This window comes from Hydra vulgaris, chromosome 05, assembly GCF_038396675.1.
Source record: "Hydra vulgaris chromosome 05, alternate assembly HydraT2T_AEP".
Taxonomy (NCBI): domain Eukaryota; kingdom Metazoa; phylum Cnidaria; class Hydrozoa; order Anthoathecata; family Hydridae; genus Hydra; species Hydra vulgaris.
Genome location: NC_088924.1, coordinates 24990580 through 25009800, shown reverse-complemented (window position 1 = coordinate 25009800; position 19221 = coordinate 24990580). Strand labels below are relative to the sequence as shown.

At 26.4% G+C, this 19221-nt stretch overlaps 1 protein-coding gene across 2 annotated transcripts in view; it reads right to left on the bottom strand.

Annotated features, from left to right (window-relative positions):
* LOC136071907 (bystin-like) overlaps positions 1-19221 on the bottom strand; it is a 49087-nt gene that overhangs the window by 11721 nt on the left and 18145 nt on the right. For both annotated transcript variants that reach the window (XM_065797707.1, XM_065797706.1), the window contains exons 2-9: positions 16552-16736; positions 16295-16474; positions 4793-4925; positions 4616-4667; positions 3468-3650; positions 3058-3136; positions 2414-2479; positions 1324-1441 (exon numbers count right to left, since the gene is read on the bottom strand). In XM_065797707.1, the coding sequence (XP_065653779.1) occupies positions 1324-1441; positions 2414-2479; positions 3058-3136; positions 3468-3650; positions 4616-4667; positions 4793-4925; positions 16295-16474; positions 16552-16686 (946 nt within the window). In that variant the 5' untranslated portion in view covers positions 16687-16736. The remainder of the gene's footprint in view (positions 1-1323; positions 1442-2413; positions 2480-3057; positions 3137-3467; positions 3651-4615; positions 4668-4792; positions 4926-16294; positions 16475-16551; positions 16737-19221) is intronic.

The window sequence follows — 19221 nt, the reverse complement described above, 5'->3', positions numbered from 1 at the left end:
TGTAATTTACATGAAAAGAACAACTTGCATTTTAATTATCAAATTAATTTTCAATTATAAATCAAAATTTTCTTTTTACAATAATAATATAATACTTGTATTTGATCACAGTATAAAAAATACTTTTTTCTATCGAATATCAATAAAAAAGGACTATTTCTGGAAGTATGTATAATTTATGAGGAATTTGCAATCATTTGCTATCATATAATTAGCCTAAAATATAAGCAGCATCAACTTCAAATAAAAAATTTTATTAAAAAGCTGCAAATAGAGAAAACTAATTGTGAATATACTAAAGTTTATCCAATACCATTTAATACTTAATCTTTTTTTAAATTCACAGAAGGTAAAAATTGTTTTTTATACACTTTTTTCAACTTACTACCAAAATTTAGAAAAAATTTTTACAGTAAATATTTTTTACAAACAAATTATAAAAATGTACTTCATTTATTGATGCTAGAAAAGATAAAAAAAAAACTTTTTTATTAAAATCTAATTTTTTTGGGGACAACTTTTGATTTTGATGTTCTTTTTTTTCTCCTTGTAAACAAACTTGCTTCCAAAATAGCTGCTATGGAAAAATATTTTTCTGACTCTTCAATTTACAATTTTGTAAGTCTTCTTGTTTTTTATTTTTTAACTCTCTTTTTTTAATGCTATTTAAGTTTGTTATTTAAGGTGTGTTATGAGTGTGTTATCTGTTTTTTTGTGTTATCTTTTTATCTTCTTTAACTCTCTTCTCTACTTTCTAGTAACATCCAACTTAAATAGAACTTTTTTATAGCTATTTAGCTTGAATGCGTGATTTACCGAAGACTTAAAAAACTGTTAAAATCTTATGATTTAGAAAAATATGAAATTAGAATGGAATTGATATTTAAAGCAAAAAACTAGATAAATAAAAGTTTTTAGACATGATAGAACAAAACAGTAAAAGAATGCAACTTGGCTGAATGACGAATCACCCAAGATTGGGTTTTGGTTGGCAAAACAATAGATGATGCCTTGCTTGAGCATAAACTATGTTGTCATCATGAACTTAAATTACAAATTTGTATTTGTTTAATTTTGAATTTTAATTTTATTAGTTAGTACGTTTAACTAAAAGAATGTCAAATTAATTTTTACAGATTGAGATAAATAAAATCTCTTATCGCATGTACAAGAATTAATATAACTAAAACATATATAAAAAATTATATTATTTATAAAGATCACACCATCATCAAAAATTAATTAAAAATAATACAAGAGAGAAAATATGATACTAATAATAATATATGATGATAATGAAATACTTGAATATCTTTAACTAACCTGTGTAGTTCATTTCAGCTATTTTTAACATTGCAGCTGCAGAATGTAGAACAGGTACACCAACTTTTGAAAGAACACTGCCAATGATAATTGCTTCTCGAAGTGTACAACTACCAGACTGAGAACAATTTCATAATTGACTGTCAATATAAAGTAAAAGTGAGCAAACCTACTATATAAAACCTAATTAACAGTGCTAAGGTTTACTTTCTAAAGCATGCAAGATGCAATGCAAAACACAACTAATCATCAATAAAAAAAGCTTTAAACAAAAAAGACAGAAAAATGTTGATAACAAGTTTAATGTGTTTGTATTAAATATATAACACAATACATTATTTTGCCCTTTAAAAAAAAATCTTATAATCTATGAACTGTTAAAGTTTCATTTTATGATTTATTTTGAAACCATAAAGTTTGAAAACATAAAGTTAAAAATCCAACACAATTAATATAAATCCATTTTTAGATTTGTAAAGATTAGGAAACTTGAAAAAAAACAACAGGTACAACTATTTTTAAATCAAAACAACCAAAAAATTTTATTTAATTTTGTTAAAATAATAAAATTTTTCTTGTCAAAATCCATTTTTCTATATCTAAATGTGTTTATATTTTATATGTATTTAAAAAATGAAAATGTCCTTAGATTGTACCGGATTGCATCATTTAGTCTTTTAAATTCAAAATATATTTTTACTATTTATTAGTTAACTAAAAAAAACAAAGGAATACTTATCTAACAGATAAAGAAGGAAAACTTTACTATAAAATAATAAATCTGAAAAAAAATCATTTAATAAAAACTTATATATCAAACTATTTAACTTTTTTAAGATTTTTTTTTTAAAATGACAACTTTTTTATTAAGAGTAACAATTTTTTTTTTAAATGAGTTTTTTTTAAGACATCTTTTTTAAAAAAAGGACAAATGCATTAAACATTTATAGAGATATTTTTGCTGTATTCATGTTTTTGCATAACAACATTCAACACAAATAATTAAATAATTAGCACCCACTATTAAATTAAATTTTTCAAATAATAATAATAAAAAAGAAATAAAATTAACCTAAGAAATAAAACTAACCTCACATAGCGGAAGTAAAATCCCTTTGAAAAATGCAGCAGGTTTAAACAAAGACTTTTTCAAAGCCTGTAAATTTCATTAGAATTAGTTTTATAATTTTTTTAGTATTTCAAGTTTAATTAATTTTAACTACTAGCAGAGGATTCAACAGATTAACAAGTGTACTATTGTTTGTCAAAAAAATAGACTAAAAAACAAATGCCACATTTCTTTATTTTTACTTTAAACGCTGACATTCGTTTGGAAATTTTTAAAGCAAATATACCACTTAAGCAAGAAAAAAAAAAAAAAATCAGCAGTTTGTGTCATATTTTAAAACTTTACATTTTAAATCATTTGATATTTTAAAACATTACGCACAAATCATAAGGAAGCAAATTTATTAATCAGGCATATCTTTTTTATAAACCAACTAATGAAAATAAGTCGGGCTACTTTTTGCAAACAAAATCATTTAGTTGATTGATCATTAAAGTTAGTATTTGTAATAATTAACAGAATATTTCTGTTAAATTTGACACATCAAAAAATATTGATACCAACATCAACATTTATAAAAATAAAAATAATTTCTCAAGCCCTATAGCATATAAACAACAACAAAAGCACGATTTAAGAATAAATAAATAAATACAAAAAATCACCATATACAAATGATAATTTAGCCGTTTATATTCAGCAATATCATCCCGAACACGTGGTAGAAGGACGAGGTTAATAAATCTAAATTAAATTCGGAAAAGTTTATTTTTTAAGTTTATACTTGTACTTTATTGTTTTTATTATAATGATTATTTATGTATTTTATACTGATAGCATATTAACTTCAGCAAATTGTTCCCTGATAACAACACAATTACAAACTGACCTCCTCCTAACACAACTATTAGCCCTCTTTTGTCAACTTCAAAACTACAAATCAATCACCTACAACACCACTACCACTGGATACTAGTAACATCATTAGTACTAATTAACCAAACATAAAAATCAATTCTTTAGCAACTTCATAACACCCTTCGATTGTAATTATAGAGAATACTTTAAAACAAACCTTTGTGCCATGTTTGAATTAAAACATGAAATAAATATTCGTGATGCTTGATACATAGCAGCTGGTGTCCAACTATCTGGATCTGTGCAATAGAGTACTTCTTCCCAATTTTGCAATGTTGGTATGATTTTAAATGCTTTAGGAAATTTTCCAGATCTATACTTTGATAGTATTTCCCCAACACTATACAAGGAAAAGTTAAACTATTCAAAACTAAGAAAAAAACAGAAACTATTATAATAAAAAAATTATTTAAAAATACAATAAAGTAACAAAAATTAGAAAAAAATGTCAATTCATGAACATATTAGCATCATCTTATTAGTATCTAACAGCTTTCATTTTATTGTTTTAATATTTTAATCAAAAATAAGAAGTTATAAAATAACAAATAAACAAATATCTTTTAAAAATTAAACATTTTAAAAATTAAACATTTTAAAAACTAAACATTTTAAAAATCAAACATTTTAAAAATTAAACATTTTAAAAAAATAAATAAACTAATGAGCTATTGATCATTAAAAAAATAAACAGTTTGAAATAATAATAACTTACAATAATAATAGCACATACAATAAATACCTTAAATACCAATATCTAAACTATTACAATCTAATAAAATAACAAACTGATCCTGATCCTTTGGTGACCTTTTTGGTGAATCTTTTTTAAAAATGTCTAACCATGTTTACAACCCAAAATTATATTAGTATTTTATTTTTTCAGGTGCCTTGCAATCATACAAGGCAATATGCTGAGCACATCTACAACTTGATTTTATTGATGTAACAAAATCTTAATATAATATAATACTAAATTTGCAACACATAAATTATTGTTAGCTTTGTTTAACAAGGAATTAAGAAAAACCTTAAACTGCTAGAAGTCGAGGTCAGCAAAAAGAAATTTAACATCCATTTGATATTTTTTTCCATAAAACATAGAAACATCCTCACCATTTTTAGAACAGCAATTAGATAAATTTGCAACAGCAAAGTCTTAATATATACTGAAAAAGCGTCTATTCTATTTCATTTTCTGTTACAATAGAAAATAACGCTATGATAATAATCAGAACAAAACTGACAAACTGAAATAATAGCAACTTATACAAAATGCTATGGTTTAAATATGTTTTAAATTACCTTTTAAAAACAGATACTATTCTTTCATCCATTACTGGTTTTTCAGATGTTTCTGTATAAACATAAAGATTAAAAACATAATTGTAAAACATAAACTTATTTTTCAAACTTTTATACAGGAATTAAACAAAACTAATTAAATAGCAAGTAATTAAAGCCAACATAAACAATTTCTACCTGACATCTGACTTCTTATCTCAGTTTTTTTTTCGTTAATTTTTTCCATAATAATATCAGCTAAAGTTTTTTGTGTTGCAGGTGTATCTGACATAAAGTTTTTCATTGCTTTCTCATCTTCTTCATCAATTTGCTAAAATAGATTTTACCACTTAAAAGATGTAACTGAACTAGAATTTAAGTAAATTTATATATATTAGGTTGTCCCAAAAACAACATTTTTCAAAAATTTATGCAGTAATAATAATAATGTGTTCTATCTAATACAAAAACACTAGATTTAAAAATTTTTTGAATAAAAAATATTTTAAGGGATCCCTCAAGACCCTCGAATATTTAATGGGTCCCTAATATTTTCAAAAAAAAAATTTTTCAAAAATATGTCAACCTGGTATTCAAATGAAGCGAAATTATATAAAAATTTCGAAAATAATATAGATTTCAAATATAGAATTGTTATTTTTGGTTTTATTACATGAAAAATTAGGTTTTTTAACAAAAAACAAAAAAATGCATTTTTTATGTATTTTTATGACATATTTGATAAATTAGTTAAAATATTTCCAAATTAAATATTATTTTTGAAATTTTTATACAATTTTGCTTCATTTGAGTACCAGGTTGACATACTTTTAAAAAACTTTTTTTTGAAAATATTAGGGACCCATTAAATATTCGAGGGTCTTGAGGGACCCCTTAAAATATTTTTTATTCAAAAAAATTTAAATTTAGTGTTTTTGTATTAGATAGAACACATTAAGGGGGGTCTCTGCATATATTATTTTTTGGGACACCCTAAATACATATATATTATATATATATTAAATATATATATATATATATATATATATATATATATATATATATATATATATATATATATATATATATATATATATATATACCAGGGTGTAAACTAGCCCTGTGGGGTCCCATGAAATGCGGTATTCCCAAACGCTCATAAAATTAAACTTCCAAATTTAAAGTTAAAAAAATCCCATTCCTCAAATAAAGTTTGCCAAATTAAAGTTTAAAAATAATTCAAAAACTTATTGAAAATTAATTATTATTAAATACTATTAGAAAAATAGCATAAGAAATTCTAATTTATTAATTTGTGTGAAACTTGAAATAAAACCGTCGATATTGGTATAACTACGCAATTGCATAACTATGAAAATGTCTCATGGAAAAAACTTCTTGAAAATTGGAATTTTCCCAGCAATATTAAGGATTTTCTCGGCAACTTCCTTGTAAAATTCATCTCATTGTTTGCAAACTCTTTGCAATGCCTTCCGACATAAGCAAATATTAAAAGTTAACAAGAAATAAAGTAAAATCTAAAAAATTACTAAATTTGTTTGACACTAGCAAATGCAATTTCTTTAAAAGTTTCGCCTGTTTTGTTAAACCATTATAAAATATCACTTTTCACATAATATTTACCATTTTATTAGTTGTTAACCTTTTGTTAAATAATTTAATAACATTTTTATTGTATTTTTTTGCTATTGCCTAATTTGTCACACTTAATAAAAAAATTTAAAAAAATTGTAATTTATATTTTATTACCTAATAATATTTGTATATAAAATTAAATAAGTTTTTTTAACCCAACTGAAGATGACAATAAAATAGTTGAAACATGTATTGTAATTTTATTTGTTTAAAAAAAATTATTTTATTAATAAGTGGAAAAAAATTAGTCTTATTTCTCAATTGTTTTATTTATATTGTGTAGAAAATAAATTTTGGACTTTTTATAATTATTTAATTTTAAAATTATACAAAAGCGATAAGATAAAAGAAGTAAATAACTTTTTAAAGAAAGCACACTGACTTTTGAATGACATTTATGTAAAAATATTTGTTACAAAAGTTTGAATGACAATTATGTTAGATGTAAGCACTATTTATTAATGAAAAAAACACAAATGAAATTAAAAATTTATTTTTATTTTGTTGTAATGATTGATTTTTTCGCTTGAAAAATGCTAATACTTTAAGCTTGAAGCAAAGATCATAATAATATAATTTAATTCTGATAAAAAAATATATGATTTAATTTAAAACTAATTTAATTAAAATATATAATTATAAAAATATATAATTCTGATAAAAAAAAATTTAATTTAGATTTTAGATTTAATGTAGTGGTAGAGCGCTCAAATTAGCACATTTTTTTCGCAACTGTTTTTTCGGTTTTTCTTTCTAAACACCTTTTTTTTTACTCAAAATTAAATTTCAAATAAACGGCTGCATCAAAAATTTGCACAAAGCGTAAGTTGAACTTTTTTTTTATAATGCAAGTTACATCACAGCAATTATGTTTTAATAAACAATATATACAACGATATAACTTTAATAAATGATGTTTGGAAAAATAATAAAGGTCTGCAAAAAAATATTTTTAAAAAGTTGTTTGAAATTTGATAACTGTTTTTTATGTATTTCTCAGCACTGATTTTGAAAATGCAATCCATTTTTTTCATCACGCCAGGTTTTCTCACAAAAAAGGGATTATTTTTGGGTAAAATAACAAAATTCGACCAATTTTTCATATTTTTCAAACGTTATAGAACTTTATTTTATGAATAAATCATCTTCTAAACTATATTTCAAGAACACTTACATTTCTCATTCAGCTTATAAGTTCTTATAATAACGTTTTTGCTTTCTGTTGAAGCTTCTTTTATTGCTTTTCCGACTGTGAACTCGTTCAAGATCACCTCTCTTTAACATCCAGCAGTAGTCCGCTATCATGTTGACGTTCCATCTTCCCTGATATCTTCTTTCTATTTCCTTGATGTCTTGGTGAAATCTTTTGCCTTTCTCTTTACTTACATCACTAAGGTTTGCAGGGAAGTAATAAAGATGTAAATGGAGAAAATGAACTTTGATGATCATGTTACAGCCCAGCTTCTTTAAGTTGTCCAGCATGTCTGTGACAATGGTCTTTTAGTTTGGATCTTTTTTGTTTCCTAGAAAACCGGTAACAACTAATTTACAGGATGTCCATGCTGTCTTTCCATTTGTTTCCATTTTGTCCACAAAATTAGGATCTCTCACAAGTTTTTTAATATCTGGTCCAACAAAGATTCCTTCCTTTAGCTTTGCCTCAGATAAACCAAGAAACTACCCACAAAGATATTTGGAAGTCTCCCCTTCTTTTGACAATGCCTTAACAAAGTGTTTCATCAGCCCCAACTTATTGTGAAGTGGTGGAAGTAACACCTTTTTGGGATCCACAAGGCTTTTTCTCTCAACATTCTTAACCTCTACTTTTAAGGTTTTTCTCAAGGGCCAAACTTTTTTTATGTAGTGCTGCTTTCTGTCTCGACTGTTCCATTCACAGAGAAAGCAAGGGAACTTTGTATAGCCACTTTGTTGACCAAGCAGCATTGAAATTTCAAACCCCCACACAGTGTATATTTGTGGTCTGAGTAGCTGAGTTTGTTTAAAACCAGTTCAAGGTTTTTGTAACATTCTTTTAAGTGCACCGAGTGTCCAACTGGCATAAAAAGCATAATTATTGTGCAGAAGTACTGCTTAAATGCTTCTTTGTGATAAATTCATAAAAAGCCTCCACTCATCAGGAGCATATTGTATTTTAAAACATGCCATAAGTCCAGGAACATCACTGCAAAATATCAGGTCACCTTCTTGAGAAAAGAAAGATACAAATTCCTTTTTCCTTAATCGATACCAACAAAGGATGAACTCGGAGCCAACATATTTTTATCTTTCAATCTAGATCCTAAAACTTCTGCCGAGTCTTTAGGAAGACCTAAGTCTCTAACTAAATCGTTCAGTTCAGATTGTGAGAATGGAATGGGATCGGTTGTGCCAGGATCATAGCAATCACTGTTTTCTTCACTATCACCTTGCTGAGCCAATGTCTTGTGATCATCTAAAATATCATCCAAAGAATCTGGAGGAGAGGATATTGGTACTTCAGGTCCATGAGGAATAGGGTGAATGGCTGATTGATTGTTAGGGTAAGAAATATCTCTTTTGTTTTTCAAATTGCAAGAACAAAAATAACATTCATCACTATGATTTTTGGACTCCCTCCAAACTATTGGTATTCCATAACATAAGGACTGTTTTTTACCTTAAAACCATTGCCTCAGTTCTTCAACACATATTGAACAAACTTTGTGTGGAGCCCAAAACTTATCTTGATTGTCTAACTTTATACCAAAATAGGCAAAATATACCTTTCCAACAAAATCTTTGTCGCTTTTTAATGGTATAGTTACCACAAATGTAGCAGAAGCAACCTGGTGAGTTTATACATCCTCTGGCAGTCATTGTCTCTAAAACAACTTGTATTTTAGGTTAAATAACAGTTTGTGGAGATATTAAAAACCAAAATTCAAACATACTAAAGTACTGAACCATTTACAAAAATATGGAAAAAGCTAAAACTAGACAAGCAGTTTGTGAAATAACTGTACGTGGTGGAATTTTCTCACTATTTTTCCAGAAATCAGCATTGAAAATACTATAAAAATCACTTATTAAATTTGAAACAATTTTTATGTAGACCTGTGTAATCTTTGCTTTCAAAACAAAATCGTTAATAAAATAACAAACTTTTAATAAATTAAGTAAATAAATTAAGGTAATTTTTTTATTTGCTATTCTCTAATTTTTTTTTAAATAAAAAATCATTTGTACTTTAATTCAATTATGCAAATGTCAAGAAAAAAAAGAAATTTGTTAACATCAAACATTTTTTTAAATGTAATATAAAGTTTAATTATTTAATATCTAAAAAAAATAAAAATAAAAATAAACATTCCCTTATAGTAATTTTTTTTTATTAGTAATAATAAAAAAGATGTTAAATAACATTTAACTTGTTTTACTGTAATTAAATTGCAGCAATTTAAAAAAAGTTAATGTCTTTAAAAAATAAAAAAATAAATTAAATTTTATGACGTCAAACTCACATTAGGCTATTGCATCAAGCATTTTTTATTTAAAACAAGACCTGTATATTTAAAAAAATTCCAAACCGATATTTCCTAATGACTACTAAGTGAATAAAACATATAAAATATGTTAAAAGGAGTTAAAACCGCACCCAATAGCAAAATAACAGTTGCATCTCACCCAATAGCACCCAATAGCAAAATAACAGCTTCATCAAAGTACTATATTATTTGAGTAACATTATCTGACAATTTTTGTATGAAGTTTTAATTAAGGATCATTCATTAAGTATGTCATGCTAAATTTAACTTTTAAATAGAAGTATGATCATTTGTTTTCTTGCAAGGAGATTTTTATTAAACATTAAGCACTTTTAAATTAAAATTACTTTATATCTCTGCGCGAGAGCCAATAATTTCGAGTTATCTGAGGTTAAGTCTAACATCAGATAACTCAAACTTTGTTAAGTCAAATCATTTTTTTGTTCCCCTTCAGCCAATTTCTTCCGATAACTTGAACTTTTCGTATAGGAAATTAAAAAAAATTAATTAACTTAATTTAAAATTTTTATTATAAAAGTAATTCCATAAAAAACATAAATAACAGTAGCATAATATTTTTTTTAATTTTTGTTGTATTTAGATCTGAATAGAATAGATTTTAAAATGTTATAGACTTAAAATAATGTTATAGACTTTAAATAATGTTATAGACTTAAAATGTTATAGAATTAGAATAATGAAATAATAAAAATGTTGTAAAATAAATTATAATAATATACAATCAAAAAGTATTTTATAACTTTCTGAATAAAAGACCGCGAGCTTTTAAAAGCTAATAAGTAAAATTGCATATATAAATTTTTGGACGCAATTTATTTACCAAATAAAGAAGAAGTCATTGTGTTGTTAAATAATTCTAGTATCTTTTTAGTGTACAGTGTGAATACGTTATGTAACTTGTTTTACTTTAACATTTTTAACACTTTTATTAGAACTAATGGTGCATATTTGATTTTTATCATTGAATAGAGAAAAATTGATTAAACTCAAATTTATATCTCAGGTAAAGTTTGACTTAAAAAAACTCACTTTAGTCTAACATTCATTAAGTCAAACCATTTTTCTTGGTCCCCCTAAAGGTTTGAGTTATCTGGAATTCACGTACTTAACATGCTTAAAGATATTTACTTGCAAAGTATAACCTAAGTTTCTATTTTTATCTTATATGTTGTTAACCCACAAGTTTTAAATTTTTGATAGTAAGCTTGATTAAATCTTTAATTTAAAGCAATAAATCTTAAAAGAACATGGAATTTAATAAGTTTAATATTTTTTTGAGTTTTACTCACTTGTTTTTTTGATTTAATTATAAACTGTGCATGTCTTTGCAAAAATATTAGGTTTTAACATTTTATGACAATGTTTTAATCAATTCTAACTAATTAATTAGAATATTTATTAACTTCATTTTATTTTTAACGCTTTTTATGTTTTTAATGTTATAAGCTGTATAAAACAGCAATAAAATAGCGTAGCATACCAGCTGTTTTATTTTACCATTAGCTTTTTATATTTACAAAACAACCTTACAGATTTGTTTTATTGTTGTTTTATAAAGTTTTTTACAAAAACAATGTAATGCTTTTTAAAATAAAACCTATTTTAGTATGCTTTTAAAATAAAACCTATTTTAATGTCGATTTTTTTAAAAATATGTTGAGAACATTCCAATGTAATTATTATATTTTATATTATATTTGTTTCACACAGGTTAAAAAGAGGTAAAATCATGGTTAAAATGTGTTCAGGGCTATCCTCCAATTTTAAAACATACTTTCTTCTAACCTTTTTTTCTTTTATGTTTTGTATATTATTAAGGTACACTACAAATATTCTTTTATTTCTAACTCAATAAATAAATGTTTATACTTTTAATAAAGTCTTTTGACACTTTGTTTTCGGTTAGTACATGTGTACAATCTATTTTTCCTTAAGTGTTCGGGGCTTCCTGATTTTTTCCATTAACTATCATCTAGTTTTTTCTTTACTCTCTTAAAGTTTTATCTAATTCATAGCATGTTAGCATTATTTATGCAGACTCGGACAGGAATAGCGTGCGTTTGAGCGCTATTGCTGACCACGCAAATGATTTTATTTTTTAACAACTTGACCACAACTGTTTAGATGTTTATATTTAGATTGTTAAACATTTTAGAAATGCACCGAAAAAACAAATGCTAGCTTAACTTAAACTAGAAAAAATAGTTTAAAAAAAAACTGATGAAAAAAGAGAATAATTCCTTACGAAAAAAGAAAATATTTAAGCACTAAACTCAAAAAACTCAAATTTAAAGCGAAAATTACTTATTGTTGCATTTTTAATTGTTTAAAATAAATTACTTAAAAACTGATCTTTTGAAAGGTCTTATTAAAGTTACACAAAACGTTTTTACAAATTACTTCTAACGATTGTTTAATGAAATTAAATCATTCCATTGCCGAAGATTTAATTTAACTTATTCAAAATTTAATGTAACTTAAAAAATTATCTTTTAAAAGATTTTTAGAAAGATATGAAATAATTTCAAGGAATAGTATCAAACATTTAAATTTATCATTAAAAAAATGCCTGCATAAAAATAATTTAAATAACATTAATTGTTAATTTACACAATGCGTTTATTGTAAACCACCACTATAATTATTTTTTTATTTTATTTAAACCCTTCGCCTAGAATAAAAACTTTAGAAAAGATCAATGATTAAAAGTTTTTTGTAATGTAACAACTTTTTTACTAACATTTAAATTGCTAAAACATCAAAACCACCATGGTCAAATTGTGAAGAAAAAAAATTTTAAGCGTGGTCAGTTACAGCTTGTGATGGAACATCATTCCTGTCTAAGCCTGCTTATATAGCATTATACAGGGTGCATAAAAAGTTCCTGCACTCCTCTGGCAACGACGTTATTTCCCTTATTTTAAAGCATACCATTTATTTTTCTGCATTATTTATGCTCTTCTCTAATCTTTGAATATGTTTTAATATTGAAGTTTTTAGGCTCCATGACATAATTAAGAGATTTGCGGCCAACAATCGAAAGGCTAGCTAAAGAGAAGAAGAAAGCATCGGAGATCGCTTGTCTTCTGAATGTTCCACGGCGTACGGTTTACGATTGTTTGAAGAGACTTGAAGAAACTGGTTCCATTGATGATCGTCGACATTCTGCAACTTTGGGTAAAATCGTCAAAAAAATCAGCGACAAGATTCGGTACAACCCAAAACGATCGATGAGACAAATGGCCAAAGATGAAGGGATTTCGGAAGGTTCAGTTCGGCAAATTGTCCACAAAAAGCTCGGAAAATACCCGTACAAAATTCAAAAAACTCACGGACTTACTGATCGGATGAAAACCACTCGTTTAGCCCGTTGCAAGGAGCTTCTCAAGCGATTCAAGAAGCCGGCGAACGCTTTGACGATTCTCTTAACGGACGAGTGTCTCTTCACGGACGAGTGTCTCTTCACTGTCGAGCAGTTCATGAACCATTAGAATGACCCGATAATCGCTGGAAACATTCAAGAAGCAAACCAGAAAGGTCGAATTGCTTCAAAGACAGCTCACCCCCAAGCAGTGATGTTTTTAGGAGCGATTACAGGAGACGGCAAGATGCCATTGATTTTTGTTGATCAAGGAGTGAAAATCAGAGCTCAAAACTACCTGGATGATATTTTGACGACAGAGGTATTAACTTGGACCAATTCACACTTCGGACAGCGGTTTTGGACATTTCAACAGGATTCCACCCCAGCCCACAAAGCAACGGTCGTCCAGGATTGGTGCAAAGCTAATTTTCCGGATTTCATCACATGAGAAGAGTGGCCTCCAAACAGCTCGGATCTTAATCCCCTCGAACATTTCATTTGGGAAATTATGACGGCCAAGGTTGGAGCTGTTCGTCATCCAAATTTGAACTCTCTACGGCAAGCACTCGAAAAGGAATGGGCCACTCTTGGCGATGATATGGTGTCTGTCGCGGTTGAAGCATTCTCCAAGCGCTTCAGGCCGTGTATCAAGGCAAAAGGAGAAATTTTTGAGATCTGACTTGTTTTTGTTGTTTAGTATGTTATCAAGAATAAATGTTTAAACTTTTGGCAAATTATGATAGTTCTATGTGTTTTTACGTCGTAAATACTGAATGCGGGAACTTTTTACGCACCCTGTATAATGTATTTCATTATTTTTTTTTCTTTTGTTAACTCAATGCTTGTGATTTTCATCAATACTTTCTTAAATGGCCGCTCCAAGCTGGCTCAGAGCCTTGGGGCAAAATTAAGTTGTGAAAAATCTAAATATCATTAATCTATACAACTAGATATATGATAGTATTTTTTTTTTTTTTGATATATAGCAATTTTTTGATTTCAATTCACCTATTCAAGGCCATGAAAGCCACTACAGTCGAGGAGGCTTGTGGCAACCCTTTTTCTACTCCAAAATAACTCCGAAACACGAACCTTGACAAACAAGGATGCTGTGCAAAGAAACAAGTCGAGCACGGTACTACCATGGACAGTGGTGTACACTGGATTTTTAGACGTTTGAGTTTTGACACTTACAGGCATTGTGCAAACTTTTGTGTGTTTATACTTATATCAAAAAAGAATGTTTTGCAAAGTGCTGGGGTGATTGGAGCTTGGGAACAAAAAAACCCTAATTTTTCGGCCCACCCAGCCCTTAATGTGGGAGCAACAAGTTTATAAAATATTTTTTTTACTATTTTTATCTAAATTTATATTCATCAATAAATTTCAAATTTCATGCAATAATCTCTTATTTTTCAAAAACTAAGACCATATAAAGTTTTAACCCCCCTCAATTTGAGGGGGCTGTAAACATTGCAGGGTCATGGAAACTGAACACTAAGAGATTATTATATGAAACTTGAAATTTGTTAATGAATATGAATTTAGATAAAAATAGTAAAGAAAACATTTTATAAACTCATTACTCCCACATTAAGGGCTAGGTGGGCCCAAAAATTAGGGTTTTTTTGTTCCCAAGCTCCAATCACCCCAATACTTTGCATAACATTCTTTTTTGATATAAGCATAAACATACAAAAGTTTGGAGTTTGCACAATGCCTGTAAGTGTCAAAACTCAAACATCTAAAAAACCAGTGTACACCACTGATGGACATAGTGGGAATCAAATTTTGGAGCTTCTTGCTTATAAGGCAAGCATTCTACAACTATCACACTATCGCATTAACAGGGGTCCCTAAATTATATATATAGATTATAGGGATATTTAGGGAATAGATTGTCCTATTTTCGATTATTAGGAATTATAGGGAATAGATTGTCCTATTTTCGGAGCAACCCTTCTCTCCTCCATTATTATTTAAATGATATGATACTAAAAAAAAAAGCGAATATAAATTGTTTTATTATTTTTATTGCAACTTATTTCAAAAAAACAATTAACTATTCACATTTTTTGACGAAATTGACTTTTAGTTGACTTTTAGTTGACTTTTAGTCGATTTCAAAAATCTATTAGTCGATTTAATTTGACTTAAGAAAATATATTAGTCGATTTAGTCGACAGTCTAATTATTTAATATTTGTAACAACACTAATATATATACCCAGCTGACACACCTCAGAAAAAAGTTACTCTTGGTTTTATATAATGTTATATGTTTAAACTTAGTCACGGAAACTTAACATTATATTATACTAAATTTCCAAACAGAATGTGAAATCAGTGAAAAAAACACGCAACATTTAAATTTGACTTTAAACCTTAAAAAATACATGTAAAAAAAAACTTATAAGTCATTTATTTTTAAAGTGGCATAAGTCACCTTTTCAAAAAAATCAAGCTACTAATAACAATGACTACACAAAATTATTTATACCAATAAAAATTTAAGTATCCTGAGACAACAAATACAATTAAATTTTCTCAAAAGTTGCCAACAATATTTTTAAGCATGTTAAAACACAAACTTTTAAAAATCTCTTTTTAAAAACAAAGTCACTTATGCCACTTTCAAAATAAACGGCTCAAGGTAATAATAAAGATATAACGCAGTTAATAAAAACAAATATACTCATTATGATAGTAATAAGTATATTCGTTTTTGTCAGAATTTATTATTTATTTTTATTATAATTTTTAAGAGGATTTTAGATTTATTTTTTTATTTTTATTCAGTTTCATATTGAAGGAAGGAACAGTAAATTGTGTAACTCCATAAATTTCAGTCATCTCAAAAGTGAAAGTTTATTCTTGAACAAAATTTTCGCAACAAATACTAGCCAAGCATGAATTATATAATGCTATTATCAAGTTTAAGAATTTTGACACTGTTAATCTAAAATAATTTTTATGAAAGTAAAATTTTGTCACTTTATTTAAGTTTGCTACTGTGTACCAAGGTATTTTTTTGCACTTTTATGGGTAATTAAAAAATAAAAGGTTATAAAAAAATAGATAAAGTTGAAAACTTTTTTTAAAAAGTTTAAAAAAATAAATAAACAAAATTGCTTACAATATTTTCATAAAAATGATCATCATCTTCAAACTCATTTTCATCTGAAGATTCATCCTTCTTATTACCAAGGTAACTTTTTTTTGTAACATATTCTGAAGGTGGATACTCTTCTTGTAATTCTTCTTGCTGGGCTCTAGCTTGCAAAAGAATTTTTTTGGAAAGTTTATCGCCAACAAACTAAAAATTTGAATGCTAAAAATAAAAACAATTTAGGCTTTGTAACAAAAAAAATTTAAAATAGTTAAATATTATACCTTATCGTCTTCATCTCGTCTTCTTAGAGATGCTTCTTTTGCTTTACGATTTTTTTGTTTGACTTCTGAATCAACAGCTAAAATATCATCACTCAGCCCTCGTCTTTCCTTTTTTTCAGTTTTTATTTTGCCCATGACTTTTTTTTACTTAAAGATTTAAACAAAATTTGGATTTGAGGTAAAATCTGAATAATAAAAAAAAAACTCCAAAAATTAATGGTTTCTTCTATTTGTATTTTTTCTATTTGTATTTAAAATCTGAACATATTAAAGAACTTCTGAGTTTTATAGAGAAAGAAAAAGGATTTTTATAGTAAATCTTAGAACTCAAGACTTTTGTATTCAGGCAAAAGTAATGATTATTCTTATTTAAAAAAATAATAATGAATATAATTTAACTTATATAAAATACTATTGTTGAATTAAAAATAAATTAAAATTAAAAAAAAAAACTCTTTTGAAAAATACATCAACTCAATCCTGTCAGCAGATACCCCTAAAAAAGTTTAAATGTACAATTCTAAATGTTTAAATAAACAAATCTAAATATCTTAATGATTAACAAAAATGATAAACAATTGATATTGATAAGTGACAACATCTCTAAAACAAAAAAAATTTTAAAGCTCATGAACTATAAAAAAAGGGGTCGGTATTTCCATATATGTTATAGTTTTTTAAAATCATATGAAATCAGAATTAATATATTTCAATTTAATACTATTGAACAGATGTGTGTTGGGTATTGTCAAGAAAAGGTTTTGAATTGGTTATATTGATTACCCACCTGACTTATCCTGCAAAAATAATTAAAAAAATAAACAAACAATAAGTGAATAAATGATTTGGTTCATATTGGCTCAAAATATAGCAAATCAAATGAATCAGAAATACAAAAAAATGAATAGAAACATAGCAAACAAATAATGCTATTACAAAAAAATATGAACAAACTCTGGTAAATAAACCAAAAAATTCAACTCAGTAACTTATAAAAAATTAATTTTAAAATTAAGTGTTTATGGTATAAAAAAATGTTAAATGTGAAAAGCATTCTCATCAAATAGAAAACAACATGTTATAATCAACAATACAAAGTCAGATGATTTTTGGGTGCTAAGTAGTGTTTTTTCTTTCTTGGGCTATTGTTGTTTGCATTATATAACCTTTTAAAATTATTAAAATACAAACTTTATGCAGATAGTAAAACTATTGCTGAAGTAAATTACAAATTAGATTCAAAATTCTTATCAAATTTATAAACAAAATCAGATTCACATTTCAATATCAAAAAATATATAATCTTGTATTTTGATAAGATGAAAAGAATTTTTTATATTATATGAAAGATATAAAACTAGACTAAACTATAAAAAATATGTAGGTAATCCTATCAAACACTTTGAATTCTGTAAATACTTTGTATTGTACTTTTGTAAACCTTGTATCGAATATGCAACACTGATACAAAGTTCTTGTAATAAAAAGATATACATAAATTAGAAAAAATAGTGACTGTTTTTTCTAATTTTTGTATATCTCTTTTATTACAAAGATTCCATGTTGTACACTGTGTACAACAATGAGCAGCTTTCAAAATTTTCAAAAATTAAATCTTTGTATTAAAAACCAATTTTAGCAAATTTCATTTTAGCATATAGTTAAGAAAAGTAAGCTCGTAATAAAATATTTTAGATTAGGGATAAGGATCATGCAACTAATGTGTAACCCAGTACAATCTGCCATGTTTCATGCTACCTTTTAGGACTTCCTTTTTAGGCAAAGGCCAAGAGAAATTAATTCTAACTTAAAATACAACCCCTGATTTGGGCTTTTAGTTAAGTAAAAGCTAGAGATGGTATCTTCAAAAAAAAAAAAAAATCCCTTTTCCACACATTTTAACTGCATCAAGCTCTATGCCGGATTTACCTAGAGACCAACTAGGCTGCAGCCTAATGCCCCGCAATTTTAGAGGCCCTATAATGATTAAACCTGATTTTTGCAAATGTGACTTTTACAATTTATATTATAAGATTTATAAAAGATTTTTTTTTGTTTGTATTATATCAACAATGTTTTCAATTTATAAAAAATTATTTCAAATTTAATTTATTTGATTTTTTATTACGAAATCTATAAAATTGAGACTTGAAAATCAACATGAAATGCTTTAATTTGGATGGTAGAAACTATAATATATCGCAAAGTAATTTAGCTCAAACTAATTTACACCTCAAAATACATGTTTTACTTTGAAAATCAAATAATAAGAAATATACTCTAGCTGTTATGCTTAATTCTCTGTTGATTTAACCATCACCACAGCTCATCTCTCTATAGTTTTAAGATTAATTGACACAATGTAGCCTAGAAAGCTTTTTATATTTTATTAATATTGAGGATCACACTGGCACAAATTTAGCTTACACAACAGTCAATTTTCAAGTAAATAAAGCTGGACTAAACTTTTTAGACTGCAGTTCTCAATCATAAGAAAAAAAAACTGCCACGCAAACTCTTCAACCACGAGCAGGATATTTGTTAAGTTTGGTTAGACAGTGAAGAGCTGATGCTTCTATAGAATCTATAAACTATTTAAGAATAGTGCAGAAATTTACGTTTTTTCTTCACCTACAAAAACATAGTGTGTTCTACAAAAATATCTAAAAA